The sequence below is a fragment of the Dinoponera quadriceps genome, unplaced genomic scaffold, assembly GCF_001313825.1.
Source record: "Dinoponera quadriceps isolate SergipeBrazil2010 unplaced genomic scaffold, ASM131382v1 scaffold3324, whole genome shotgun sequence".
In the NCBI taxonomy this organism is placed as follows: domain Eukaryota; kingdom Metazoa; phylum Arthropoda; class Insecta; order Hymenoptera; family Formicidae; genus Dinoponera; species Dinoponera quadriceps.
In genome coordinates this window covers 104,745-132,222 of record NW_014557953.1, presented here as the reverse complement: position 1 = coordinate 132,222, position 27,478 = coordinate 104,745, and the positions used below count along the sequence as shown (strand labels likewise).

At 46.6% G+C, this 27,478-nt stretch overlaps 2 protein-coding genes across 13 annotated transcripts in view; one reads left to right on the top strand and one right to left on the bottom strand.

Moving 5' to 3' along the window:
• LOC106749525 (glutamate-gated chloride channel) overlaps window positions 1–27,478 on the bottom strand; it is a 46,620-nt gene that overhangs the window by 18,002 nt on the left and 1,140 nt on the right. For 3 of the 9 annotated variants that reach the window (XM_014629058.1, XM_014629059.1, XM_014629061.1), the window contains exons 2-4: window positions 12,245–12,312; window positions 11,559–11,671; window positions 1,743–1,810 (exon numbers count right to left, since the gene is read on the bottom strand). In XM_014629058.1, the coding sequence (XP_014484544.1) occupies window positions 1,743–1,810; window positions 11,559–11,671; window positions 12,245–12,312 (249 nt within the window). Of the gene's footprint in view, window positions 1–1,742; window positions 1,811–6,116; window positions 6,185–11,558; window positions 11,672–12,244; window positions 12,313–12,645; window positions 12,927–15,205; window positions 15,421–27,478 lie in introns of those variants that run through there. The other 6 variants (XM_014629065.1, XM_014629060.1, XM_014629062.1 and 3 more) reach the window with 6 other exon arrangements.
• LOC106749523 (probable cytochrome P450 12b2, mitochondrial) lies at window positions 13,120–27,368 on the top strand. 4 transcript variants are annotated; one of them, XM_014629054.1, is made up of 9 exons: window positions 13,120–13,592; window positions 21,645–21,894; window positions 22,134–22,377; window positions 22,899–23,095; window positions 23,418–23,619; window positions 23,984–24,143; window positions 24,231–24,479; window positions 24,745–24,960; window positions 26,128–26,235. In XM_014629054.1, exons 2-9 carry the CDS (start codon window positions 21,681–21,683, stop codon window positions 26,233–26,235), a joined length of 1,590 nt encoding a protein of 529 aa, XP_014484540.1. In that variant the 5' UTR covers window positions 13,120–13,592; window positions 21,645–21,680. The 4 variants fall into 4 exon arrangements, with proteins under 4 accessions (XP_014484540.1, XP_014484541.1, XP_014484538.1 ...); XM_014629055.1 differs by lacking the exon at window positions 13,120–13,592 and adding an exon at window positions 17,386–17,755 and having other exon boundaries at window positions 21,648–21,894; XM_014629052.1 differs by lacking the exon at window positions 13,120–13,592 and adding an exon at window positions 17,387–17,755.

Below are 27,478 nucleotides of genomic sequence, written 5' to 3'. Positions count from 1 at the left end.
ATAAAATGACCAGCATCGTTATGATACCGTGAAAGAGAGAAAGGTAGACGAAAAAAGAGACACGAATAAATGAGGACTGATAGACGAGAGAGAGAGAGAGAGAGAGAGATAAAGGGAGAAACGTTCGTACACTTTTGTATGTGATATGTACGTGTCTACTGTATTGCGAGGCAGCTTGTATATATGTGTATAATATATATATTTGGCATTAAAGATTCAACGCGGATAAACATAATCGGAACAAGTCAAAAGGATGAAACTCCATCAAATCATCTACCACACAACAGCGGTACTATATATATATATATATATAGTCTAATGGAATCTCGTAATTACGCATAGCACGACGCGAAGCGGAAAAAATCGCGGGGAAATATCGCGGGAGAAGCGGCTCCATCCATCCATCCATCCTTCCTTCCTTCCTTCCTTCCTTCATTCCATCCATCCATCCATGAGATTGTAGCGGAATAAGAAAACCAATCTGACGCCATTTAATATACGAGGATGTAATTTCCGCGCGATCGAGTTTCGACAAAGCGAGATGTGTGTTTCTCTTTATATAAATTGTTTCCACGAATATTAAATTTAGTTACTCCAGTTAACAAAAGTGTGTCAACCGCAACATACAGTTTCGCTCGACTTTGCGGTAACTTTTAGATTCTAACCAACGTGTCGCGGATCATTATTCTAGAGAATAAAATAATATTATATAATTGAAATATATATATTTATAAATTGCAATTTGCATGTATACTCACATCACTTGCCGCGTGAGCAGGTCAGAGTATCGCATTTCTGCACCCTCTATTCCTACCTTGAATTTCACGTGGTAACAACTATCGCAAAAGTGAAGTAGAAATGCGTGTCTTGGTCGCGCGACGAGTAATACCGGTGTTTAATACCGACGAGAGCGAATATATCGTGGCACGGCGTCGTGCTATTCGTAAGTTTCGACTTATTCATAGACATACAGAGTAAGATACTTGCTTAACGAATATGGTTGTAGGTGGAGTTACAAAAGAGCCACGAGAGAGCGGGCCTCGAGATACGGTGTTTTGGTGGTGTTTAGCACGAGGAGAAGAGAGAGACACAAAGAAGTAGATTGAAAATGTGTCGTCTATACATCGTGAGATCAAAAAGGGTATTAGAGAAGGAATACTATACAGCGATATAATGGTAATAAAGTAATAAATAGATGTGTAGGTATGTGTTTAGGTGTGGTTTGCGCAAAACACAGGCTCTTCCACTGACTACGTCGGCGAACGTTCCGTCGACGCTCGCGCGATTTTTCCTCAGCGAGATTTCGGTCTTTCGCGACTTCTCTCCCACCGTCACGACGGAGCGAACGAGTATCTCTCTCCGCGGCGGAGTTTCCGCTGACACAAAGTTCAGCTGAAATTAACCGGAGGGCAAATATTTGCCGCCAATCTGCACCTTTGAAGTCTAGTTACAGGGCGGCGTTTCCGTCCTACGCGCGTTAAGTATCTCGCAAAGCCGCTGAGAAAAAGTCGAGTCGAGTTTGCCGAGGAGAGGCCGCCATCAGTGCGGCGGCGGCCTTCCGCACGTAATCATCGCACGGCATTTGACGCGTACGTTACGCCGACGTGTACTCCTCCTCGGGTATGTGCTCTGATTGGTACATGATGATGAAACACCCAGCAATACGTTACTTGTGTGTAGATAATAATAATATATAAGAGGCTTTGTGTGGTTCACGGGGCATTCTTTTTTTTTCAACTTACCATCGTAACGTCATCTATTTTTGAGATACTTCGAACAAATATGTTGACGCGGACAACCGCGGGCCCATCTAACATGGCAAACAGAACAAACAAAATTAATCAATCGCTGAGCAGCAGTCAGATACATCGATAGAGAGATGTGTGCGTGTGTGGTTAATCTCGATCACCTGCGATCGGCGACGATTCGTGGTGAAATGTACTTAACGTATCTTACTAGAGACATCTCTCATTCGTTCGAGGCCAGTACTCATAGTCAGATCTCATATTTACGGTCGTCTCGAGTTCATCCTCGGATGCATCGTGGTCGATGAAACGATCCGCGCGAACTCAAGACGATCTGAAACGTAAGATCCGACCGGATCGGCCTTAGGACATCGACCCGGACGGCGTTCTGGGTAAAAATCAAAATCTCAAACACCCGTACGTATCGCCATCGTTAAAAAGTAACCGGGAAAACGTTTAACCGTCATCTTAACACGCGGCAGTAAACATCCCGTTGTTCCACAAAGCACGCTGTTTTATGCGCATTACACCCGTCGTTTCATAATAGTCTCCCTCTTTTTCTCTCGCGCGCGTAATCCGTGCGCACCGTCTCCCAACGCGGAAATTTATCACTCACGTCGAAAGCGCTCCGCTATTACCACGCGTCATTAAAACACGATCCTCATAACGACGTAGATTTGACCGTACATAAGAGGAGCCAGATCTATGGATCTCGCCGTTTCCTTCGCAGTCCCCCCTTTTCCTCGCGCCGGCGTAATCGGCCACTTTTCCAAACTCGATTTTCCGTATTCTCACGCCTGAGACGCGCGTCGAAGAATCGCGACCGCGGAAATACGATCGCGCCCGACGAACGGGCGTTTTATTTCGCGGAATGCGCAGGGAATATCGGTCGCGCCGCGATTCCGCGAAGCGAATTTTCTCCTACCGCTCGCGCTTGTTTACCCGCACGGAATCGATGCTCCCGTAGGAAATAACCGGCGTCGAGGATAATCGATACAAACGGGGCGAACGACGCGAATCACGAGATACGGATCAACGGAAAAGCTAAATAAATTGCAATTCGAGCGATTGAAATATGAAGAATCAAGCGGAAGCGCGATGAAAAATCGATGACAACATTCGACGACGTGTCTCCCAACGAGTTTCTTTTCCCTTGAAACTCGTCGAAATGCAGAGGAACGTTGCGAGACGCCGAAAACGCAAAATTGATAAAAGGCCGCGGATAGTCGCGGAGAAAATATTCGTGTCGCGAGATTCGTTCGCTCGGGCGGACTTTCGAGATTCGCCGTTCTATTTTCGCAAAAATGCTCCCCGAAATACACGCGTGGCAAAACGTCGGAAAGAATTAACGCGCATTCCCTCCCTCCCTTTCTCTCACTTTTTCTCCCTACAGACGCGCGAATAAAAAAACGGGGAAAAATATTCATAGAGGGGGTGGGGCTTGCGAGAATTTCTTTGCTCGGCACAGCAGAAGACCCGTCTGCGCTCGCGATATTATCGAACAAAATTTCCATGCCGCCATCACGATTAGCATCAAAGCGAGATACCCGCCCTTTGAATGTCACGCACAAAAAATACGCACGGCGAATATGGCGCGTCTAACATCGTTGCGCTCGTGGCGAGCGAGGAGAATATGCGATTTCAGCTGGAGCGTTCCGTCCCCGAAAGTGCATTTAACCTTTCGAGCGGCAAACTCGATGCATCAACGACGATGCATCGACTATGTTAAACGCCTTCACGTCAATCGCCAACGGCATTTGACGATATTAGGAAACCGATGCCGTGAAACCACCATCGGCGTCGTGTGCGCGCGCGGAAAACGCGGGACGGATGTTACACGTGGGAAAGGGAGGGTGTTAAAAGACAGGAATAACACGCAATTTACAAGATATTATCGTTCAGCCAATCCATTTCCCCCGTAAGCGAGGATGTTTTTCAACTTTTTCAATTATTCCGTGAACCGTGTGTGTGTGTGTTGTATGTGTGTATATGTATGTTTCTCTGCGGCGACGATTTTTATCGTCGTGAGGGAACGTCGACATCCCAAAATCTCTCATGTCGACGGCGATTAATAAGCCAATCGTCTTCTCTCAGCTCTTGCGCGGATATTTATCGTACCGTTCGCGGGAACCTCGCGTAGATTAGATACTTATTGCGCCAGCGGGCTATCGACAGCTATCGGAAGGGCGATTAAGCTCGCGGCGTCATTATCAGCCGTTAAACGCCGGCGCGCTCCGTTACGTCACCATCATCCGGAGTCTTACTGTCCGCAGCATGAACGAGCCAGCCGTATCGTCCTGAGCCATACAGAGTGTTTGCGTACCATTCCGCCCTACATGAACCAGGACAAGACGTCGGACACGCAATGGTCGCCGGCGATCCCCAGCCTCGTCGATATCGCGCGCGCTCGCCCTTCGACCGTACGAGCTCTGAATTCGGAATTTCTCGCGAGCGGGTTTACTACGAGGGCTGCGTTCTGATATTCGCATAAAGTTTGCTGTAGATTTTTCGCGCTGGCAGCGAATATTAGAACGCAGCCAAACTCGAGTGGGTATCGTCGCACTTTTGAAATCGTCGAGGCAACAACCTTTCGTTGGCAGAAATGGTCGCGATATGAATGTCGATAAGTTCGATGAAAACCGCGTCGGCTAGTCGGCTAAAAACAAGCGTGGAATATATGCGTGGAGAAATGAATGCGATCGCGTAAAAACGCGACAGACATTCTTCCCGCGAGCACACCTTAATCGGCTGCACTGACTGATTCCGCCAAAACTCATCCGTCCTGGAGAAACTTTTCTTCGATTACTGTCCCTTCCCCATCCCTGAAAGTATCGAACGGTATCGGATACCCAATAAGACAAAGTTTCGAAACCCGGTGGAATTTCAGCGTCCTCAAGTTCGGGTGATAAATTCTCTGCCGTCGAAGAGCAATTGGCATAAAGTGGATTGACTCGTACGGCCGACCTCTTCTTTATCGGACGGGAATGTAACTTTTCTGAATCGACGTTTGAATTATTCGCGTAATATGCAAAGGAGAAATCGCACGATCGGTCTGCAGGATAATTGCTCGTCTCCCGGCCATTTAATTATAAAATCGTCTCATTTCGCGCAATCATTTATCGGAATAAACAATGTTCCCTCCGTCAGAGATCCCGTCGTCGTAATTAAAGTCGGAACGGTATCGTTGGGATACGTATAATACAACGGATCGATCGATCGCTTCCTCGTGACATCGCTCTTCGATCGGCCGAGCGAACAGCGTTTTACACGGTTAGAAACGAAGAAGGCCCGATGGGGTAAGCCTAGCACGTACGAGCGAGAGTGCCGGAACGCGTTCGACGTAACTTCTCCGACGTGCACTTCCGGCCGGAGCGGCTGTTAGTATGTGTAATCTCGTTACCTACGTGGAACATAAATTTTGCCCTCGACAGGGCGCCGCGGCCGATCGTCCCTTCGCGAAATCGCGCTGAGCGTTCATTGCGTGTGCTGGAAATACTCTCCGCGAGCCCCGTAAAAGCCCGAAAAATCATCCCAGGGACGCCCAGAGGGTCATACACGTTGCTCGGATGTCCTCCAGAAGACTCTCTCCCTCCCTCTTTCGTCGCGGTGCCACTCGATATACGGCACCGGCCGGCGATATAACGAGAGAAATAAGATAAGACCCGGAAGGGTCGACCCTCGTGGACGGTAATTGCCTCAAGTCAGATCGAGAGCACGGCCGAGGATTAACGCGTCCGAGCGCGTATTATTAGGCCGAGCCTAAATAACGACCCCGTCCGAGTGTAATTACCGTATCCTCGACTCTTCCCGTCCGAAAACACGCTCCGGTGTCACTCTTAGCCCTCACACTGCGCAGCGTCCCCGATGGTCTCTCCGATGCGACGTACTAACATACGCAAATGTATAAGCTGAAATGCTACATGCCTGCGTCTATGCTAGAGTGCTAAAGTTTCTGGGGTGGGTCTCTTAGTCAAAGGTAGCGGTGGTGGTCGGGTAGTGTGTGGTTCCCTCGAGAAGAGGTGGCTAGTAACGCCGAGGCGGGCGAGGCTATGGGGACTAGAGGGCAAAGGAGGGCAAGATGCTGACCGGCACTCTGCTACGTTGCTGCTCTCTACGTTGCGTGTGTTGCTTTTGCCAGCCTGGTCATCCCGTCCGGTTGCCACTCGCTCTTTCTCACACACACACACACACACCCTCTTTCTCGGATTTTGCACTCTCGTCTCGAGACCTAAACCTATTTTTGCGCCTACTGCGTTTTTGCAAGTGACAGACAAATAAAGAAAGGGAGAACCCGCCGGCAAGAGAGAAACGGCGTTGCGCCGCGTTGCGGTTAGTTAAAGGCTTTGATTGTGTGTTATAGCGTATACTTACCATCTTGATGTCACTAATTGTCGCAATGCTTCGCACAAACAGGTTTACCCGGACAATGGCCGGCCCATCTAAGGGCAAAAACAATACAGCTCCCTTTTAGTGAGTCAGCATTTCTGGTGGCTTACATACTCTACTGTGTTTCCGACATAATCTTACTGCGCTCTCGGGTATTATCTATTAAGCGGTCCCACCGAGACTCGACGCGTTTCGGGGCTGATCGGGGAATAGGTGCGGAATGATAGAGTGAGTTGTTGGTCACAGGTCGTCCAACTCGGCCGAGATACTGTCGAAATCGCGTGAGACAAGCGTATTTTCGAAACTTATCTCTTCGTCGAACAGTGTCGACCAAGGATTTGCATATTTAGGCTGACATCTTATTTTTTCTCTCTCTCTTTCTCTTAGACATTCGAGCTACGAAAGTTGCAAGGTTACGGTGGAAGACCACGATGGTAGAAAAAAATGGCATCGCGAGAGCCGAGAAAGAATAATCGTCGCGGCGGGCCCAGCACCGTTCTCGAGAAAAATCCCACGCAAATTCTTCCCTGTCGTCAGCCAATTATAACGCGACAATAAACTGCGGGATCGTGAATTACATACCTGAACACCGTTCTTGCGTGCGGATTTAATCCGATGAAACCCTTACAGTCGGTCTTTGAGATATCTCGGTATCTCGGTAAGAGCAGTCTTTACTTTCTTTTCTTTCTCGCAAACGGCACGGGGTGCAAGCAACAACGCGTGTGTCGCGTGTATCGTGAGATTAGCGATCAGCTACGTGGAATTAACCGATTGTTCGCTCGAACGCACGACTCGGCGATCGAAAGGCGGACTCGCGAGGAGCAATATGCAGCGAGGGTTGTTTATCGACGGAAGTAAGCGTACCTCCGGCTTTTACCATCTTCGCTGTCGTTCGTTCGTGCGGCACGACTTGCTTTTGCGTGAAACAGTCATTTCTGCGTGTTAAGCGACAGCGTGTCGTGTTACAAAGTGCTCGTCGCGATAATTATCGCGCGCAGCTGACGGGGCACAAATGCGCCGGATATCGACGACGTTTCCCTCTTCGCCGAAATCTCACGTTAATGCCATCCCCACCCGTCCAGCGCGAAATCCGGTCGCGGCCTGCCAAATCCGGCCGCGGATGAATCCCATAACTGCGTTGGATGGCATACCGATCACGAGCCAGGAACTCCAGCCAAATCGATGCCTTCTCTCCATCCCTCTCTCTCCTTCCCTCCCTCTGTCGTGTCTCTACGCGTGTTAACACCTGCCTTTCGGCCGCTCGATCGCAGCACGACGAGTCGCAACGTAAACACGAAGACGTCGTGCCAAGTCCGGTTTTTATTCGGTCGATACACCGCTTTACAAACTCTCTCGTTTACACCTCTTGTCTTGTCCCCTTGCCTCTCATACACTAATTGCACCACTTCAATGTAATTAACGTCAGGAAGCAGCTAATTCGATTGCGCGAGGTATGCGATCCCGAAACTTGGAGTGAAACAGTCTCTCGCCGCTCTCGGCGAAACGAAAAGGAGAAGAAGAGGAAAGAAAGAAAAAAAAAAAAAAAACAAGCCGCGTGGAAATTGCTCCTTCAAAATGTATGTCCCGCAAAGTTCCTCTAATTTCGCGTTAATTGCCGCGGGTCATCCTCGATTTTCGCCGCTCTACGAAGGGTTAATTGACGAATAACGTGCGAGTAAACTTTTCGCGCGACTTCGTAGCCGGAAGTTTTCATTCGATTACCGTACGTAATGTCGTGTGAGGTCTCGTTAAGAACGATATTCAATCTTCATCCGTTATTTTTCAAGCTACGCGAGACCTGAGTTTTCACGTGCGTGACAATATCAGTTGATTTCCTTGACATTTCCATGTGTTCGTGTCGAAAGGATATTTACGCTCGCGCGACGATGTATCTAGACGATTTCCTTCTTCACCGCCGTGCGACGCCGCGCGACTATGGCGTGATTAATCACCGTACAGCGCAGTTCGTAATAATTCGGCAACAGAGTTCCGTCGCGCTCTAACGACACTCGTCGGATGCTACAGTTATTGAATCTTCCTCAGGCTGCGTTACGGCCGCATACGGCGGTTCAGTTATTAAGTCCAGATTTGCGAACCATTTTACAGACGGAAGACGCGCGCATAAGACACAGCTGATGCGCAACCACAAAGGGGATGCGGTCAGCGTAATATCCTCGCTAATGCGCCGACCGCCGTCCCGGACTCCATTCCGGCTTAAACGATAAAATTAGCGGTAATAATAACATTTTCCTGCTAAATCTCGGTTTACTCTGTTTGTTCGTACACGAGCCAAGAGAAACACATGCCTTTCTATCGCGAAAAACGCGCTAAACACGCCAAGAGCGAGATTATCGAACCGTGATAGTCTTGTGATTTATTTGAGAAGGGATCGGACGCGCCAAATATTGCATTCCGTGCCTCGTGTAATTAGACTCTTTGGCCAAAATAGAGGACCCGAATTCCCGGATTTTTCAAGACCCGCCTCGTGTGTGTGGCGCATCTCGGGTGATCCAAGTCGGATAATCGCTAAAGAGGAGGGTTGAATCTCTCGTTGCTGCAGACGCGCGCCTTTCCTCGGGTCTGTACGCGCAAGAAAAAGCAAGAGAAAGTCGTGCTCGCGCGAGGGACTCGTTTAAATCAATTATTTTCGCGTGACCAGGAGAGTATGTAAAATGCTTCTGCGTGTAAGATTTTTTTCCACGCAATCAATCGTGCGGCCTGCCCGCCTTTACCATGATAAATCCAGGTGGGTATACCCGCGCGGGTATGGATGGTGAGTATAATGCAAGACATTGGCGAAAGATTGAACGACAACAGTCCATCAAGATTGTAATATAAATCAGCCGCGCTATCGCGGACAAAGCGCGACGCAAATAGCGTGTTTGATCGATATTGGGACCACGCCATTCGTTACGCCATACACATTGTTGCGCACGGATAGTCCCCGAGCCAAAACAATCCGCGTGTTACAGATCTATCATTGTTCCAACGGTTCGTAGAAACGCTTAATTTACAAACGACCTATTGTATCCTTTTAACGCCGCAGCTGGCATTAAAGAGGCCGCGATTACTTCGGCCGCCGAAGCAACGTGTTTGCTCACCAGTCCTGCGTCAACGGGAATCACAGTGATGTGACTGTTTTTCTCCTTTCGACTTGACAGAGCGTGGGTGTGTGAAAGTGTGTGTGTACTGGAAGCGTTGCGTGGGAATTTACACCCTTCGTGAAATCGCATTTACGTCCTCCTGATTCGCACGGAACGAAAACTAAATGAAAGAGCGACACCAGCTGCCCCGCGTCGCTCAATCGATCGCGAGCGAAAGAGAATGCCGGTGGAGAGAGCGCGAGACGCCGGACTTTGGCGCGTCGTCGCCGCACTCTCACGCTCGATTAACCCCACGATAAACGGGGCTGTGCCCGTGATTGCGGCGAAATTATACGCGATCGATCGAAGGGCATCGACTATTTCCGAAATTACGGCCGGGAGAGGCTCGGACGATGCTCCGCGCAGCGTGATGGTGAAAAGAAAAAGTGGAACTATCCGCGCGCAATCTCGTTCTGCTCCCCCGGCCGAGTGGCGGCTATGAATTTCCGTTGCGCTGTTGCACAAAAAGTCGGCTGATACGCGAGAACGATCAAGAGCGCGTCGTTCACGCGACCTTTAAAGCGGTCTCGGACGCGAAATAAGACACCGGAGCGGAGAGCGATTAAAAAGTCTTTACACGCCCGTAAACAGCTAATAATAAGGAATCCCCGCGCGCGCTTCTTCCAATCGAGGCGCGATATACAGGTGGGCAGCGAGCGTGCTCAGGGAGCGTTTCGCCGCTCCTCGGTTTTACTACCACGTGTTATCGCGCCGATTCATTCCATTACTCTTTCACGCCTGTTTACAGGGCCCGATAGAATCGTATCGCGATTTCAACCCGGCGACGGTAAACTGCGTAAATTACGTACCTGTTTGAGAGAATTTACGAACATCGTCACAGCGTTATTCTCTGCTTCACGAAAACGGAGTCCCGACATGTAGTGGTGGTGGGTGGTGGTAGTAGTAGTAATGTAGTAGTAGCGGTAGTAGTAGTAATAGTAGTGGATTAGATCTTCTTTGAAAAAAGTGTGTCATCACGTAGCATTATGTGTTCTTTAAACGCCCACGTTAGATGCCTCGTGTTAACGCGTCAAGCGGGAAATCGAAAAGAACGGGACGCTTGAGCGCGAGGAGGATCTTTTTCGCGAGCGACTCTCGCGAGAGCTCGGAAAATAATGTAACGTGCTTTACGGAGTTTACTCGGCGATCGTCGTGGTGGTTAGCAACGGGCTCATAAATTTACTTTCGAGACGAACGTGTAGTAAGTAAACGAACGAGCGACTCCGAAAGCGATACTCCCGAGCGCAGAAGGCTCTCCGTTGTCATTTTGATATTTAATTAGTTTGTTTTGGCCGCCGTTGGCCACTTGAGAATTTAATCGATTAGGCGGCCGGACGACCACCAAACGGACGTCCGTCGCGCGCGCCGAGTCGCCCTCCCGCTAACTACAGGAATCGCAGTTGGAATTGTGCGATGCTCGTCGAGACGCGGTCGACGAAAGGATCGATTCCGCCCCCGAGGATCATGTAGGGCTCCGAAATTGCCACGTCGCAAAAACCGCCGATATATCTCGCGCACGTAATGTGGAGGAGATTGGAAGACGGTTTCGCTCGAATTGTACGCAGCTCTCCGCGGGGCGGGCGGAAAACGACGAGATCTCGCGAAATGGCAAGATTCACGCCTATTTTGCGCGAGGGATCAGCCGACGTTTCGCGATGTGTCGGGAGAGAGACGCGACGCGCAGAGTGTTTCGTCACTGATGGGACTCACTTCGAGGGATGGACTTCCGAAACACTCGGCGCGAAATCGCAATTTCAGGAAAAAGTTTGGATCATCCCCGCGCACGGCTCAATTTGCTCGCACATTTCCGCGAATTACCGATGGGAACATGCATCCCGCGCGAGCAGAAGGAACGACATGTTACGAGTGCAAGATTCGATCGATGGTCCCGCGTCTTGGATCTGCATGGACTTTGGAGACCGCTCGTTCCGAACAGCCAAGTTTATGAAGAAATTTCTCGCCGCTCCGGTATGCATTCACAACGTGCGAAAAATTCTCGCAGTTCACGTCGTTCGCTTTTTATCATATCGTCAATAGACGCGTTCGTCGTCCGCGTTGCATCGCATTAACGACGCTTCGCGCATTCAATTTTCCGCACTTGGCGGGCTTAACCTTCCGCCAAAGTGTTTTTTTTTCTTCTTACTTTCTTGCTCTTTATCTTTTTTCCCCTTATCCACCCTACATTCACAGGCTGATTTGCCGCGAGAAATGTCGGTACAATTACGGTACATGGTGAGGATGGGCGGAGGGAGTAATAAGGACGTACAAGAATCTCTATATTCACCTGTTCCGTTCTCCCCGCTCGGCCGGATGCGCGCATCGTACCGGCCTGGTCCTAGAATGTTGTCCAGCACTTGCTTCTCTTTCTCTCGGAAGTTCACCTTTCCCTGCGTACATCTGCAAAAACGAAGGGCGAATATCGTCAGGTCGATTTCACGCGAGAGCTGCGCGAAGCATTTCCGCTTTACATATCGTCTTCAGTCGTAACAGCGCGTTACTCGAACCAATGATTGATTTTGGGATCGAGTGCTCTTTCACACTACAGACGTAGAATAAAAAGTCTCTTTTAATATCGGAAATCAAGATTCGCGTAGATAAGCAAGACGCATCAGATCGCCTGGAAGGATATCTGTGTTGTATTCCCAGAGGTCTTCTCGCATTTTGAGATCCGTCTTTCTCACACACGTATAATTTCGCTCGCGCAATCTGTTCGCGCACACGGAATGGGACATATGAGCTCCCCCGCATAAATTTTATGCACCATAACACCGAGTCAATAACATACATCTTTACGTGTCCTCCCCCCCGGAATTATACTTCCATCGCTTATGCGGTCGCGTGTCGCCTTGACGCCGCTCCAAAAACGCGACTGTAATATTAATTCGCGCGGCCGTGAAACGCGTTCTACCGCAGGAGCACCGTCGTCGGAAATCCGATACACCATTCGAGGATATCGGCGAAATAACCTACCTCGATGGATGCAGCAGGACCGCTAGTAACACCAGTAACGGGAGTGCTCCAGGCCACATTGCGCCGGCCTGCAACCGAACAAGACGCATACATCTTCACAAGAGTCCCTGCCGCGCATTAGCGACAATTAAACTTATATTTCGCGATCTACATATCGCTCCGGTTTCCCCTGCGAGACGTCATCGCTCGGCTGAGTTGTGCGATAGATATTATCGTTTTCGCGCGGACGACGAAAGGTTTAAACAACACGTATGTTCGAAGGACGTCTTCACGGACGTTTTAATGTTATCCGACGCATTCCGTTAAGCCGCGTCAGAATTTAAAACTTGCATTGTTGTTTCGCCGAGAAGGCGGGTTCTAGCCAGACGCGAAAATAGTCGGAGGTGAGATCGAACACCTACCTTCATCTCCGCGAATCCCGAGGATCGATCGAGTTAAGCCGACGTATGTGCGACGTATCTGAGCACGGCGAAGACGATTGTGTTTCTCAGCGTGTGCCGCACAAGAGGTCTCGCGCGATTAAATCGCGAGAAGCGAACGCGCGTCTATCGATCGATCTATCTCTCCCTCTCGTGTATGGATTTGGGTTCGCACGCCGGGAGAGAAATCGGTACGGTGCCGATTGGCGCTCGCGTGTCACTGAGCCCGCGGATGTCTTCCACCCGTTTCGTGTGCCTCTTCGTCCTTGGATGACGACCCATTCTGTTTGTCCGTTCGTCTAACAGCGTATTGGACGCTTGCCCCGACCGTGAAGCAAGGTAGTTGAACCGCTGCCAGAATACGCACAAGCGACCTACTCCCGCGCGGAAAAAGCGGACGATCGCCGCTGCACGTGGGGATCCACGCAGTGTACCTCGAGTTCGGTGCACCGGGCGGATTAGCAACCGCTCGGCGATCCTCGGATAATTAGGGATGTTTTAAGAGCGCGGAATATGGTGCAATATCGGGGAAAGTTTCGAGAGCACCCGACCTCGCTCGAACCCACGGACAGAGCTACTCGAGAGACCTAATCGGCCATTTGAATGCTTCGCGGCCAGTTTCCACCCTCCCCTGCCTCCCATTGTTGCCGAGATCTCGCGCGTGATTTTCAATCCACCGTTGAAAGCGCGTTTCTCCCGCGATTCTTCAAGTATTCTCAGTCGCGACTCCGTCGAAATCCGGAGAGCGGTTAAGCGTTAATTCGCATCGCGATCTTCCGTCGTGGAATATCACGCGCAATTTGCCATTTGCCACTTGATTACACCGGTAATCAGCGTGCACGTGTGTCGACGCGAGAACGATTTCGGCCGGACGGCGATTAAGGTGATTGCGTGCAACAAGCTTCGTACGACAAACGCGAGGAAGCAAGGTATGTTACGAGAAATGCTTTTGTAGCAACAATGTCAGGGAGGATACTTATCGCGGCGCAACATCTCCGGCTGTTCGTTTCGTTGACACGTCATTAGCGAATTAGCGTATCACCGGCGCCAGAGATAAAAAGCCACCCCTATCGCTCTATTCGCGTCCTACGACGTCTATTTGCGTTTTTATCTCCTTAGAAAAGGCGCCCTGAGTGCGATGTAAATGTCTCCGGCTGAGAGCACGAGAGAGAGAGAGAGAGAGTCCATAATTCATAAGGTTCATTTTAAGTACGAAGTCATGTTTAAGACGACAGCGAACGAGCTGCGACGACGAGCGTGCAACACCCCGTATAAATGTCGAAACAAATCTTTTTCTTTTCGCACGGAGAAACGACATCCTTCCAACGAATCGAGCGTTCCGAAATTTATCGAGATTCATGGCGTATCAGGGGAGCATCGATTTCTTCTTGGGAGTCTATTCGCGCTAAAGCTGTGGACCACACCATAACTTATAATTCAGGCGCACAGCTGACAAATGGCGGCAAAAAAGAAGAGCGTGCGAAGAGCCTGGCAAGCGATTTAGAGCGCACGCTTCGTGTCATAGTTCGCGTCTTTGTCAACATCGCGGAATGATACCATAAACGAATGCATCGATTTCATCCGCGACGAATTAGCTTATCGCATGAAACGGATCATCGCTACGTAATCAGTCATTGATTGACAAAAGCCATTTAATGGGGGGTAAATAAAGCGCTCGAAAATGCATTTGCGCCGCAGATTGCATCGTACATTTGACGCGTCCCTGCAATTCATCAATCTTGATGCAACTGTAACGGCGGAATATACGTCACGTTTATCATTAAACGAGATCCAACGGGCGAGCGGCAAAAAAAGGGGACGGGACTTTGGACGGAGCGCGCGTGAAAAAAAAATCAGCCTGTCCTAGAATTTCTGTTGAAGTAACTCGCCTTTCCCCGCCCAAGTACTCTCTCTTATCTCGTAATCTGCGAAATATTCGCAAAGTATCGCGCAGTCCCCCCGGCGCGCGTGTTGTTATCCCTTCATTTGGACCGACCGAGAATTCGAAAGGAAGGAAAAACAAGCAAACGCCTTTCCGAGCCCTCCGGGTAGCGCGACCCAACTACGGCGATTTCGCGCCAGGAGGTACGTTTTTCCGCTCGCGCGTAATCTTCGACAATGTCGAGCGATTGACCTATCAATTCGCTCGTCCGTATCTGCGAATCCGTTCTGCCCATATTTATCTGTAACGGCGTGGCCGTCGATCCGCCCATGTCCATCTATCAACCTATCCGTCCGTCACCCACCTAGCTACCTGCGCGCGTGCATACTACTTATCCACCTACTATCTTGTCCCTCTTTTTCCTCCTCTAGTTACTCCTTTCGCCTTCTTCCGCTCCTTCCTACTCGATCGGCCGCGCACTCTCGACCGTCCGGGCTGTCACTCCCTCTCTCTCGAGGAAGAGAGATAGAAAGGGACGCCCGGGGATATCTCGAACGTCCGTCGCGCCGTGATGTCGCCGAGATCCGGACGAGATTCGCGCGCGCTCTCCCACGGTCGAGAGAAGCCGGGAGGGAAAAACGCGGGGTCTAAGGCCCTTACCTGGAGAAGCTGACAGTCCTAGATGCTCGGCAGCCCGCTGCTACACTCGATGATTGGCATAATGCCGCTCTCTCGACACTGGCGGCCGGCCGAACTCCCTTTTTCTCTCTCTCCCTCGACTCGTAAAGTGTCCTACCTCGCGAGGTTCGTCTCCTGGACTGCCACCGTGGAGAAAGCTACATGCACCCATACCTACTACCTGGTTGCTGGCGCGCGCTATTGATCCCGGCCCCAGACACCCACCGACCCACGCAGACGCCTCGCGTTGCCGCGTCGCTTTAGCAACGTGACGTCATTCACCGCCCAGCCCGCCGCCAGATTTTCTATACATCTTTCGCCTCTCTTGCAGTCTATCTTGCGCTGCGCTGCTGATATTTCTGCTGCTCTCGATGACGATGATGCTGCTGGCTGTTCTTCATTTCCTCCTGTTCTAACGTGGCGTAGCTGATCCTGCTGATTCTCGAGCTGATGAATGACTATCGCGGCACATTTATAAGTGCGAATTAACGAGACTTGCAGACAATTCGTTGACGCGTCCGTTGCAACGGGGATGACCGGTGATCGGCCGATACGCGTCTCATTGACTCGCGTACAAGAGACGTTCACCCAATCTCAATTTAGATATCTGGCTAGTAAAGAACTAACGAAGAGAGAGCCAGCAAATCTATGCATCGCAAATTATATATAGAATTATTTCTTTGATTATTCCGGCTTTGTTAAGCTTCGAAACAATTAATGGAAATCAACAGTTGATGAAAACGAATGCAAATGAAAAAAATACGCCGGCTGCTTATCCGTCCGCGTAACGAATTAATAATTTCCTTCTCCGAGATTCCGTCGTACTTCTCACTCGGCGAGGTGGACTTCCATCTGGTATCGAAAGTACAACGTCGATACCAAAAGTGTATTCAGTCTCGCTATTTTGATGTAGTACCGATTCTTGGCATCGTCCAAATAGATTTGAGTCTCATGCCGCTTCGAGGCATCGATATATGTACCGAGTATTCGTTCGCCTCCGGTCCTCACGCTCCAGCTAACCAGAGGCGTGAAGATCGGTAATGAGGAACCACACGAGCGAATTCGCGCCTGTAATGAGCTCGAGCGTACCTAGCGCACTCCCTCGGGCTTATTTTTTCACTAATTGTGTAATCCGACATAACTATGATCGCGTTTTCGCGATTGTCGGTTAAGGAACAGATTGACACCTGCCACCAGTCGCCTTGACACGTGTTTACTACAATTTCCCACCATTTTCGATGTTTTGAAAAAATGGATTAGATTGCAAAAACTTTTAATATTTGTCTCTATGTATCGTGTATTGCGAAGTAAATATATGCAATTGTAGCAGCAAACGAAAGATGTTAAACAACAATGACCCTGCCAAATGAAATGCAACGTGAAAATAATTAACGTCGGATCCCTTTGAGAAACTAAAATTAACAAAAAAAATAGAGGTATTCGCGAGCAATATAAATAAAATTATTATACAAGGGGAAAAAGTTGCACAGAAATAAACGAGATGTCCCAGATTTTTGGCACGCGATTTCTGATGGAATTCGCGGAGGCAGACGCGTGCCTAGCGAGAATTTATTTCGCAGCTCTTAGATTTTCTCGGGCAAAAATTTGTATCGTTTGCCGTCTACATTATCAATGTGTCAGAGTCATTTTATTTTGCGTCGCGTGCTGACTGCGAATTACGAGCTCATGATCGAGATTGAAGCGCACGCTTAAAGCACGCGATAACCTTTCGCAAAGACGCAGACGTCAACATTCATCTTGCGATATGTTTTTAAAATATACAATAAGATATACAACACGCATATACACGCAATGACACGAATTGCTTGATATTTCCATTAGTCTTCCATTTATTTTAGCATTTTTATATTTTTATCGTCTGATTAATATTTTTTATTAATGTTCCTATCTTTTTTCACGTACAGCCTGTTTTAAAACGCAATCAATTGCGATAGATAATTAGTGAAACAGTATTATCAATAATAGAACTACCTGAAGAACTACGGAAAGTAACAGCCCTTCGATACACCCATAGTCACGGCTTGTTATTTCTTCCTAAGTGTCGATTGAATGAGTCGTGTACCGTAAGTAGTGGAAAAGACCCTGAGTTAGTTGAGCGCATTATTCGGATTAATCTCCGGTCTGAGTGCTACTGTACCGAGTGTGGAGGTCTAGTGACATTCGCAATATACCGTCTTTGTATCAATAAGTCGCTTTATCTCGAGAAGTCCGTTATACGGCGCGATAGTGCGCACGTGTCATTAATTTACATTTAAAAATTACACAGGTTTAAATGTCAGTGTTTTATCGCGTTGCTTTCTTTTATTTATACTTGGGCGCGAGTAATCGAACTTATTAGTCAGAAGCAAAGCCTCGTGATGGTAAGTCAGTGCGTGAGAAACGAGTAGTCGCAAGGGAGACGAGGCAGCATTTACAACGTATCGATAGGAAGACCTCCCGGAATCTGCGGAAGGAAGATACGCGAACTCAAAAGGACACGTTTGTAAAGACGACGATCGTGTACCCTTCTACGTAAGTCGGTCGCACGTTTTGTGCCAATTTGACGCACGGTATTTGTTGCGCGAAAGCGAATAATACAGCGCGCAGACATTGCTGTCAATTCCGCTATTATAACCGGCTGTGCCGCGACGCGAATAATAAACGATGTCTTTCAATACGGGAAGTCTATTTTCCATATTATCTTATCGATCTCGTACGATTGATATATATCATGGGAAATAAAAAGTATTAAGATAGGACGTGTAAATCAGTGACTGGAAAATTGGAAAGTGACTTAACGGAGTAGTGCGAGGCAGTGTGTTGATATTAGCGCATCGAATTCCATACATTCGCAACAATTGTGAAATATGAAATGCATAGCGCATCGGGATTGCTCGGTATTAAGAAGTATGGTTCTTTCAACGATGAGAATATAAGACGCGGAAGCGGAATCTAAGATCAATTCTATCCGTTGTGTGTGCCACGTACGCGTATTACGTCGAATTCCGCGCATGTCAACCTATAGAAGCTTTTATGGAATCATATCCGGGAGGCATACGAGCTTTCTTTTATTCGCAAATGTATTCGCTTTGACAGAATATCGCTGCAATAATTGAGTTGTCCATTTGACGTGGCCGCCGGTATTATTATCCTTAGTATATTCCATTCGGCACGTCGTCGAACGTTATACGAAAGTGACACATAGATCGCGGAGCGCATTTAATAAATTGCAATAAATTTTGGAATAATTGAAAATAATCGAATCTACCTCTTTCGAAATAGATTGTTCGAGAAATATTATTTATATTTCTGTCAGCGCTTTGTCACAACAACAATGATGTGACCCCCCATTCTCTCTCTCTCTCTCTCTCTCTTTCGGTAGTTCTAATAAATATCTAATAAGAGAAAGAGGAAATTTTTACTATTTCTTAAAGATAATTTGTTAGAGATAAGGCAAAAACAAGATAAGACTATGCTTCTGTCTTCACACGACACATGTAGCTATTTGATGTTCGCTATACGATGTACAATTTCGACGTACAGTACCTCTTTTAGAAGTACGAACTGGTACAACTCATAAAACGTGACGAGGTAATTTTTTCGAAAGTAGCGAGGAAATTGTATGTGAGATACGAGGGTTACGCTGATACCACGTCGACGAACCTTTCATTATTATCACCGAAGCTGAATTTAACCAATGTATATACATTGTGTTGAAGTACAAAACGAAATACGTCTGATCGTAACTGTGCGAAAAGCCTGCTAAACATTGTAAAATGTAACATTCTTCTACTTCGAAATCTTCGTTAGTATTTTCTCACGAAAACGCGAATTTCACCTCACATGTATCGATTTGTATCTAAGCGATACCCTTATTTATTATAATTATAAAATATTTCAACGAGAAATCAGAACAGTAAGAATTGAATTTGCGAACGTTTGACACGTGTATTTACAATGTGTTGTACATTTCAGATACCAATTTCAAGAAATAGCCACCATTTAATAATTTTATGAGGAAAATTTTATGAGGAAAATGTTACAATTCTAGATAAGAAGAAAATTCTAGATAAGAAAAAAACATTTCCATGAACACCGGATTTCGAAAGCTATACATGTTAAAAACCGAATCAAAGCTTAACGCACAAAATACTGAATTGCTCAACGATATTTACATTTCGCTATTAAATGTGTTATATGAAATGTTTATTTCTTTGGTTTCTTTCCCAACTTTCAACGACAAACAAGATAACAACTGACAATATATATAGGGTGTTTCTTGTTAAATGTCACATTCAAAATGAGATGTGTTATCCTGAGAATGGCCTAATCTACAAACATAATACATAATATATAGATTACAGATGAAGGTTATTTTGGGCAAAATCCTTCACAATTTTACAAATGATGCAAATTTTGGATTTATTAATTAAAGAGACATTTATATATGATCATTTTCGATAATTAATAACTCAAAATGTGATTGTTTGCAAAAGGGTAGAAGATTTTTTTGTTCACATTGACCTGAACTACAAATATTATACATGACGGATGTCTCACTTAGTAACAGACATCCTGTATATTGTAGACTATTTTAATATTTGCCAAAAGCCGATAGTTTGCACACTCCGAAAGCGTTTCTACGGATGACACCGGGTTTATGGATTTGCAGAATGCAGTCGCTTGGTAGAATACATATTGAATAATTATTTAAAAAGTAATGTTTCTTGAATTCAAATTGCACTTTTATCATAATCTTTTATCAATAACCATCCCTCCACTCTGCTTTGACATCTTTGCACTGAACGGCGATAACCTATCAGGGGCATATAGATCGCAAAATAGATTTCAACGCATCATTTGATTCCGTTCCATATCCCATCTCTGATGCTTCTAATGCTAAACTCGACATTAATATTTTACATTTTTTTTATCTTCTTTATGATCTCCTATTTAATTTATAAAATGATAATATGGTCGAAACGCTTCCGATTAAAATTGCGATTGACACCTGCGTTATACAACACATTGCAAATACATATGTCAAGCATTCGCAAATTCGGACCTTACTGTTCTGAATTTCCTATTCGATTAAATCGGTCTTGTGAAATATCCCTTAATTTAAAAAATATTGTTTATATCTTATCACGAGTTTTATTACAAAGTCTTATAATAATACGAGTCATATATATAATTGCCATAAATATAATAACAATATATTGTTTGGATAAAATAATGCCGATGCGAATATTGTCGAACGCACACATTGTGTTGCTCGCCAGTAAATCCGACGTAACCCGAGATACGAAACCTTTTTGTACTTTTCTCAGACCATTTCTGCGAAGTATGTGCCGCGTATTAAGTTACACGCTATGTGTACAACGAAATATAATTACGATAAAGCACTTATGAAAAGAAAATTTGCCGCGCATCTTAGTTCCTGGAGACGCTGACTGGTTTGACTCACCGCAACTTATTAGGGGCGCTTCGTACCTCCGAGCCTTTTTAAAGCTGCGTCATTTTTCTCCGATACAACAAAAAAAAAAAGCAAAGCAAAAAGAGAGGAAGCGAAAGAGAGAGGGAGGAGAGATACAGCCGGCAAAAGTTACACGGCGGAAGTTGCTTCATCAGGCGTTTCCCGTATTTGGAACTTGTAATAACAAACCTGTCGTGCCAGGAGGCGGCCACGGGGGTGAAATATGACCTATTTTCGTCACTCTCCGGATTGAAAGTATTTCCGACGTCTGAGGGTTAAGCTAAGGCGGGAAATGTCGGATCGAAACGCGGGGGAGAAAAACGGTGCGCTCCTCCTACTCGTCGTGGGTCGCGCTATAACGCGGGCTGACGTGTGTCGATATACAGAGGCGCCTCACGTGTTTCGGTCCAGCGTTCGGTCTCCCCGGGACCATAACTCGATATCTTCTGGAAAATCCCTCTATCGTGCTTTACAACCTGTACGACGTCCGAATTGAATGTTAGCCCGGGACGACAAGCGCTTGTAAATACCGCGCGGTGGCTCGTTCGTCTTTAACCATTCCGCTATATTCCGCCGACAGTGTATTAGGGAACGGGGCAAGAGGGTGAAGAAAAGATAGAGAGAGAGTAGTAATTACTCCGGTCGTGAAATACTTTAATCTTTTACTCGAAATTAAAATTCCAATCGGTCTTCATTTTTCAGCACCGTATTTCTTTGTTAAGTTCGATATCAGCAACTTTATTTGCGTTTAAAATTTCCGCGTTCGCGATATTTCTCCATTAGCCTAAACCAATATTCCCAGTCGTATATTCGCTAAGTGACGTAGCCTCGTGTATTCGTTGCCGTAAATAAAATAGCACGTCGCGTATCAAATGTACAAGCGAATCGATAATTTCGCGAGATCGTCCGCTGATGTCGCTCACGAGCAGAACAACATCGTTGCAGAAGGTTTACAAAGTCAAGAGTGTCCCGAGATAAAGTATGATGCGTGCCGGCTTTTTCATTCGCAAAATCAATGGCTCGCGCTTGCTGTGGGAAGTGCAACGTCGCGCGAGGTCGATCGCACCCGCGATCGAACGTTGCGACATGAAAGATGTGGACAGCGAGTCGCAGCACGTGCGGTCGTTCGAGGATATTCCCGGTCCAAAGAAGTTGCCTCTGATCGGCAACATTTTTAGATTTCTACCGTACATAGGTAAGAACCTTCCAGACAAGTCCGAGATCCTGAAATTTTTATCATCATCGGCCGGATTTAAATTTACGCGAGATCGAATGTAATATAATTACATCGCGACGAAATTATTTAAGCGAGTCCTCGATCTCGCGTATTATCCGCTGGCAACAACGTTCGTCTAAATACGACGCGTTTCGGTCGCTCGATCCGTGTAGAACGATCTTCATGTTCAATAAGCGCGTGTTTAATAATACCCGCAGGTGAATACGCTGAAGAGAATTTGGTGAATCAGCTGCTGATGCTCCGCGACGAGTTTGGCGATGTCGTCAAACTGGAAGGTCTACCTGGTCGGCTGCCGGGTGTTTTTATATTTGATCCGGAGTTGTGTCAAACGATGCAACGACTGGAGGGCACCTGGCCAGTGCGAATAGCCATGGAGTGTCTGCACCACTATCGCGTGAACAGGCCAGATATATACGGCGATCAAGTCGGTCTCGCGACTGGGTACGTCTTCGAAGAATATAATTAATGGAAGAAAGTTTCCCCTTCTTTACACCAGTACACGGAGTATCTCCCGGATTCTCCTTACATTCTACGATTACCATGATATTGAAAAAAATTCGAATGCGAGTACTATAGAATTTTGCCTGCTAATCGTGTGTATAGTTTTCCAATCGACTCGACGACTTGTCCGAAGCTAATCTCAAATACGCAGTGTCGAACTATTAGATTAATATTACGCGGCTATTACCAGCGGCTGTCGATTAGCGTAAATAAATATCGGTGCGACGCGACACGAGCGATGAAACGCGAACGTCGTCGATATCCCGAAAATTCATCAAAATACGGGAACACCAGCTGACAAAGCAACCCGCTCTCACTCCCGTTAGTATGTCCTGTACGGTCGATAGGATATACAGAGAGAGAACCACGGAGGCCAAACACCAGGCCTACCTACGTAAATTACACGTCTTCTCCTGGGCAAAGGGGAAGACTGCACATTATCGTGCATCCTCCTCTTTCAGCCAGGGCAAATCATGGCAAGACTTCCGCACGAAAGTCAACCAGCATATGATGCAACCCCGAGTGGTCAGGTCATATGTTACGCAGATCAACGATATGACCGTCGAATTCATGGAGAAGATGCGAGTGTTGCGAAATCCCGACACCCTGGAGCTACCGGGTGACTACATTAACGAGCTGTGCAAGTGGAGCTTGGAGGGTGAGTAGCCGCGTGCGCGCTAGTTCCGACCGCCGAATATTTATGCCGACGATGTTTCACGCGTCCTCTTCGGACCAGAGAATATGGTGTAAGCCGCGCTCTCTCAATAGCCGCGGTAAAATGCAGCGGGTTGTATAACGCACTGTTCTCTCTCTCTCGATTCAACGTGGCTCGGGAATATTCGAGGTGAAATCGCAGAGTCCATCAAAGTAAACGATAGACGAGAGCATAGCCAGTTATGTTACGTTAATCCGTCATTGCGTGCTAATGCTGGACCCGAATCGAGAACGTCAACAGTAATCTGCCATTATGTAATTAATAGCGATAGGTATAATCGCGCTGGACTGTCGACTGGGGTGCTTAAAGCCTGATCTTGCCGCGGACTCGGAGCCGCAAATAATGATTAATAGCGTGCACGATATGTTCGACCTCATGTACTGCTTAGAAATTAAGCCATCCCTGTGGAAACTATACAATACGCGGAAGCTCAAGAAGTTCTTCCGCACGATGGATACGATTAATGGGTAAATATTGAAACTTATACTCGTTATACGTCAGCATATTACGGCAAAGTCCCGCCAACTTGTTACTTCTCGTCGTCATTACCTTAATGCTTGATATATCTCTCAGTAACGAGTATTCTCGCGTCGCGTAGTTACGAGCAGCTCGACACTCGGATAATGGATCGCCGCCGATCCTGCGACGATTGCTTTTCGCAGGAAAGAAAAAAGAGAAGGGAAATGGCTGTTTTCATTAATCGACCGTCCCACCGTTATCTCTGCGTTTCCTCTACCGCGTAATTTATTCCGCGCGTTATTACAAATCCGCCGAACGTTATCCGCTCGCGAGATCCCAATTTTCGATTTTCGTTTATCTCGTCTCTTTCAGAATAGTTATTAAACACATCGAGCTTGCCAAGAAGAAGTTTAGCGAGCAAGCGAACAGCGGACAGACCGAAGAACGCAGTGTGCTGCAGAAACTGCTGCTTATCCATGAGAAAACAGCAGTCATAATGGCGGCCGATATGTTCACGGCCGGTATCGATACGGTGAGATTCTGGTTTTAATAGCTCGACCGCGAACGAAATTATTCTTCCTCCCCGTCACGCGGCAAATCGATACCGTCGTTATTACAGACCGGCAATACGGCCGGCGGCTTGCTGTATAACATCGCGAATAATCCGGAGAAACAGGAGATACTACGGAAGGAAGTGATGTCCTTCTTGCCGGACAAATCGTCACCCATCACGCCTGAGATCCTCGAACAGACGAAATACACTAAAGCTTGCATTAAGGAATCTCTTCGTACATTCCCTATAGCCGTTGGTTCGCTCAGAACCACGCAAACGGACCTGGTTCTGGGAGGATATCAAATACCAAAAGGGGTGAGTGCAATATTCCGTTCCTCCCTTCCTCCCCCTCTTCCTGCTCTAATAAATTACAACGATCGAGATTTAATATCGACTTACCAATTAATATCCGCGTGTACACTCTTATCGATGCATTTGACGAACGTTAATTAGGTAATGCGTAATTGGGATATTAATCAGATAAGAGATAATTAAATGGCGAGAAAAATTCGCCGCTTCAGAATTACGCGCGCAGGATAAAACGAACCGTGCTCTAAATGATCCTCACACCTGTCGTCAGATCGGCGTCGTAGCCTGTTACTCGGTGACGGCGTTGGAACCAGCGCACTATCCGCGACCGCAGGAGTTCATTCCCGAGAGATGGTTGCGGGGCAACACGGAGTTCCCATCAGCCAAGAAAGCGCATCCCTTCTCGTACATGCCTTTCGGATTCGGCTCTCGCACCTGTATCGGCCGAAGATTCGCCGAGATGGAGCTCGAGACGCTGCTCATGACAGTTCGTAAACTTTCCCCTCCAATCCGATCGCCCCCGCTCGCTCGGTTTGCGATAACGCGTCTTTTATCAGAGGATTGACGACACCGCAGAGAGTCGCTTGAATCATTCCCTTGAAATTTTCACGGTACAACTTGAGACGTTCAAACACAAGAGCCTCTACCTAGAGATACGACTGAGATTTTACACGCAGTCTAATCGCTCGCCCACCGAATTCTGTTATCCATTAACACGTGTGTTTTCCCATTTAACTCTCTTCTTTTCGTTTTCTCACTTTCAAGAACGCTTTTCCATTTCTCGCCACTTTTCATTTATCTTTCATAACCGATTTTCTTGATGTTTAAGACTCGCCGGGAAATGAAAAGAGAGTAACGAATTTTATCCACTTGTCCACGGATTTCCACGCGCGCATATATACACTCGCGTCTCCGATGCGAATGTAAACGTACTTAAATGGATGTAGCTCGGAAAAGCGATTCTCGTCGGTTTCCTCTCAATCCGCTCGTACGTCTCTTGCACGGAAAACTCTACGATTTTCTTCACCCGATGTTTTATTCATGCATGCTAAGCGACGATGTTTAATAAGCTGAGAGGTTTAAGTGAAAGTATGTCGCCTGTTGAGATAATAAGAGAAACGGACTACGTGCTCGCATAATATATAGATTCCGTAGAGCGACTATGCGTGACCGTGCATGGTGCGATGAAATAACGATGCCGCGCTCAAGTATGAATTCCCGAAGGACTAAATATTCTCGCGAGCTCCCGCCGGCGTCGTTACTCCCCTCGTAAAAAAAAATCGAAGAGCGCGCGATTCCGTTCCGACAGTTTAATGAAGATTAAACGGAGATGACCACTTTTCATTCCGGTTAATACCTGTGGACATTTGTCTCCGAAGTATATATTTTTTACCAACCGTATGACTAACCGAATTACTTCTGAAATCTTCATCACACCTCTTAAAATGAACGTTTCGTTTTTCTCGCGACAAAGCTAAATGTAAAAATGAAAGAAGCCGTCGATTTACCGGCGGGAATGACGAGTTTTAGAATCGTACGTTTCGATTAAATCCAATTTTCGGAATGGTTCTCGCGTGTGGAAAAGCCAGCAATATCCATAGAGCTTGCGCGCTGTAAACGTACAGGAATGTAAAAACGCATTTATTTTATCTAGGTCATACGACATTTCCGGCTTGAATGGCACTACGAACCGATGAAGAACAAGAGCAAATATATAAACACGGTTGGAGCACCACTGCGATTGAAGATCATCGATTTGTAGAGTGTCTCGTACGACATCGGCGCTGTTTTGAGAGAATCGTCAACTTGCACGCGTCCGTGATGCTTTTTCGAAAATTACGAACACTGACGAATGTCGCCGCAAAACACGGCTACTGGTTACGACGAGCGTCTGACCCGGAAGAACCAACCGGGGGTGAGGAAGACGCCATCGACCGACCGCGATTCTTAATCTACACCCGAGGACAGAGAGCGTGATATTTTATAAGAATTTGCAGAAGAATTCGCGTATGTGGAAGAGCGAAAGTGTGCGCTCATATTAAGCGCACGAAAAAACGACGAAAAAGACGAGATGTTGTAAACTGCATCGAGCAATGCATACACTAGCCTTCAAATCGGCTTGAACATTTTTTCGTCGCATGCAGTTCGGCTGATTGCTCAATGAGAGAGCTTAACTTCTGCAAATTAATCGAAATCAAATTTTCTCATTGGACAATCAGCTGCGTTCCGAACTGCACCGAAAACAAATGTTTAAACCGTTCGGAAACTAACTTATGTACGTATAATCGAACTGATTTTCGATATTTTACATGTTTAATGATTGTTCATTTTATATTACTTATTAACACTTTACCTACCGCTATTTGATTTCAATTCTTGATTTCAATACGCACACTCTTTTTCTCGATGCTATTCGCAGTCGATGTTTAATGAGATATCTTAATTTCTCGGAATTATTCAAAAACATATTAGATCTCGCCTACGTTCCAAACAACATCGAGAAAAAAGTTTTCAAACCGTATTATAAGCAAATGTACACTGAGAACCCATTTAGTTGAATCAACTAAATTCTTGTTTAACTATGGGCAAACAAATTTTTTGGTTGTAATAACCAGTTTGGTTGTCTAAACCGAAGGTTTGGTTCTCTAAAGTTTCAGAGGTTGCAAAGAACCAAACCTTGATTCTCAAAAAATTTATCTGCCCTATAGTCAAACCAGAATTTAGTTGATTCAACTAAATAGATTTCTCAGCGTATACGCAAAACCTATTAATAGGTTATCGGATGGTTAAATGCAAAAAAATCCACACTTATTGTCTTTTATGTATTTATTATATAATGCCCGTTAGTAATATTACCGACTACGAGGATTTTTAAATAAAGACACATTCACCGCACGCGTATATATTAGATAAAATATTTAACATTGGCGCGATGCCACTGATACATTAGATAAAACGCTTGTTATAGGAGAAAATGAATAATTTGCAACGTAAAGTGGCAACCA

What these genes read in the sequence shown, in the direction of transcription:
- LOC106749523 (XM_014629056.1), top strand. Translation starts at nt 21,681, where the DNA reads ATGATGCGTGCCGGCTTTTTCATTCGCAAAATCAATGGCTCGCGCTTG. An exon ending in TAGATTTCTACCGTACATAG is followed by an intron (nt 21,895 to 22,133) that starts GTAAGAACCTTC and finishes TAATACCCGCAG; the next exon opens with GTGAATACGCTGAAGAGAAT. An exon ending in GTGCAAGTGGAGCTTGGAGG is followed by an intron (nt 23,096 to 23,417) that starts GTGAGTAGCCGC and finishes TGTAATTAATAG; the next exon opens with CGATAGGTATAATCGCGCTG.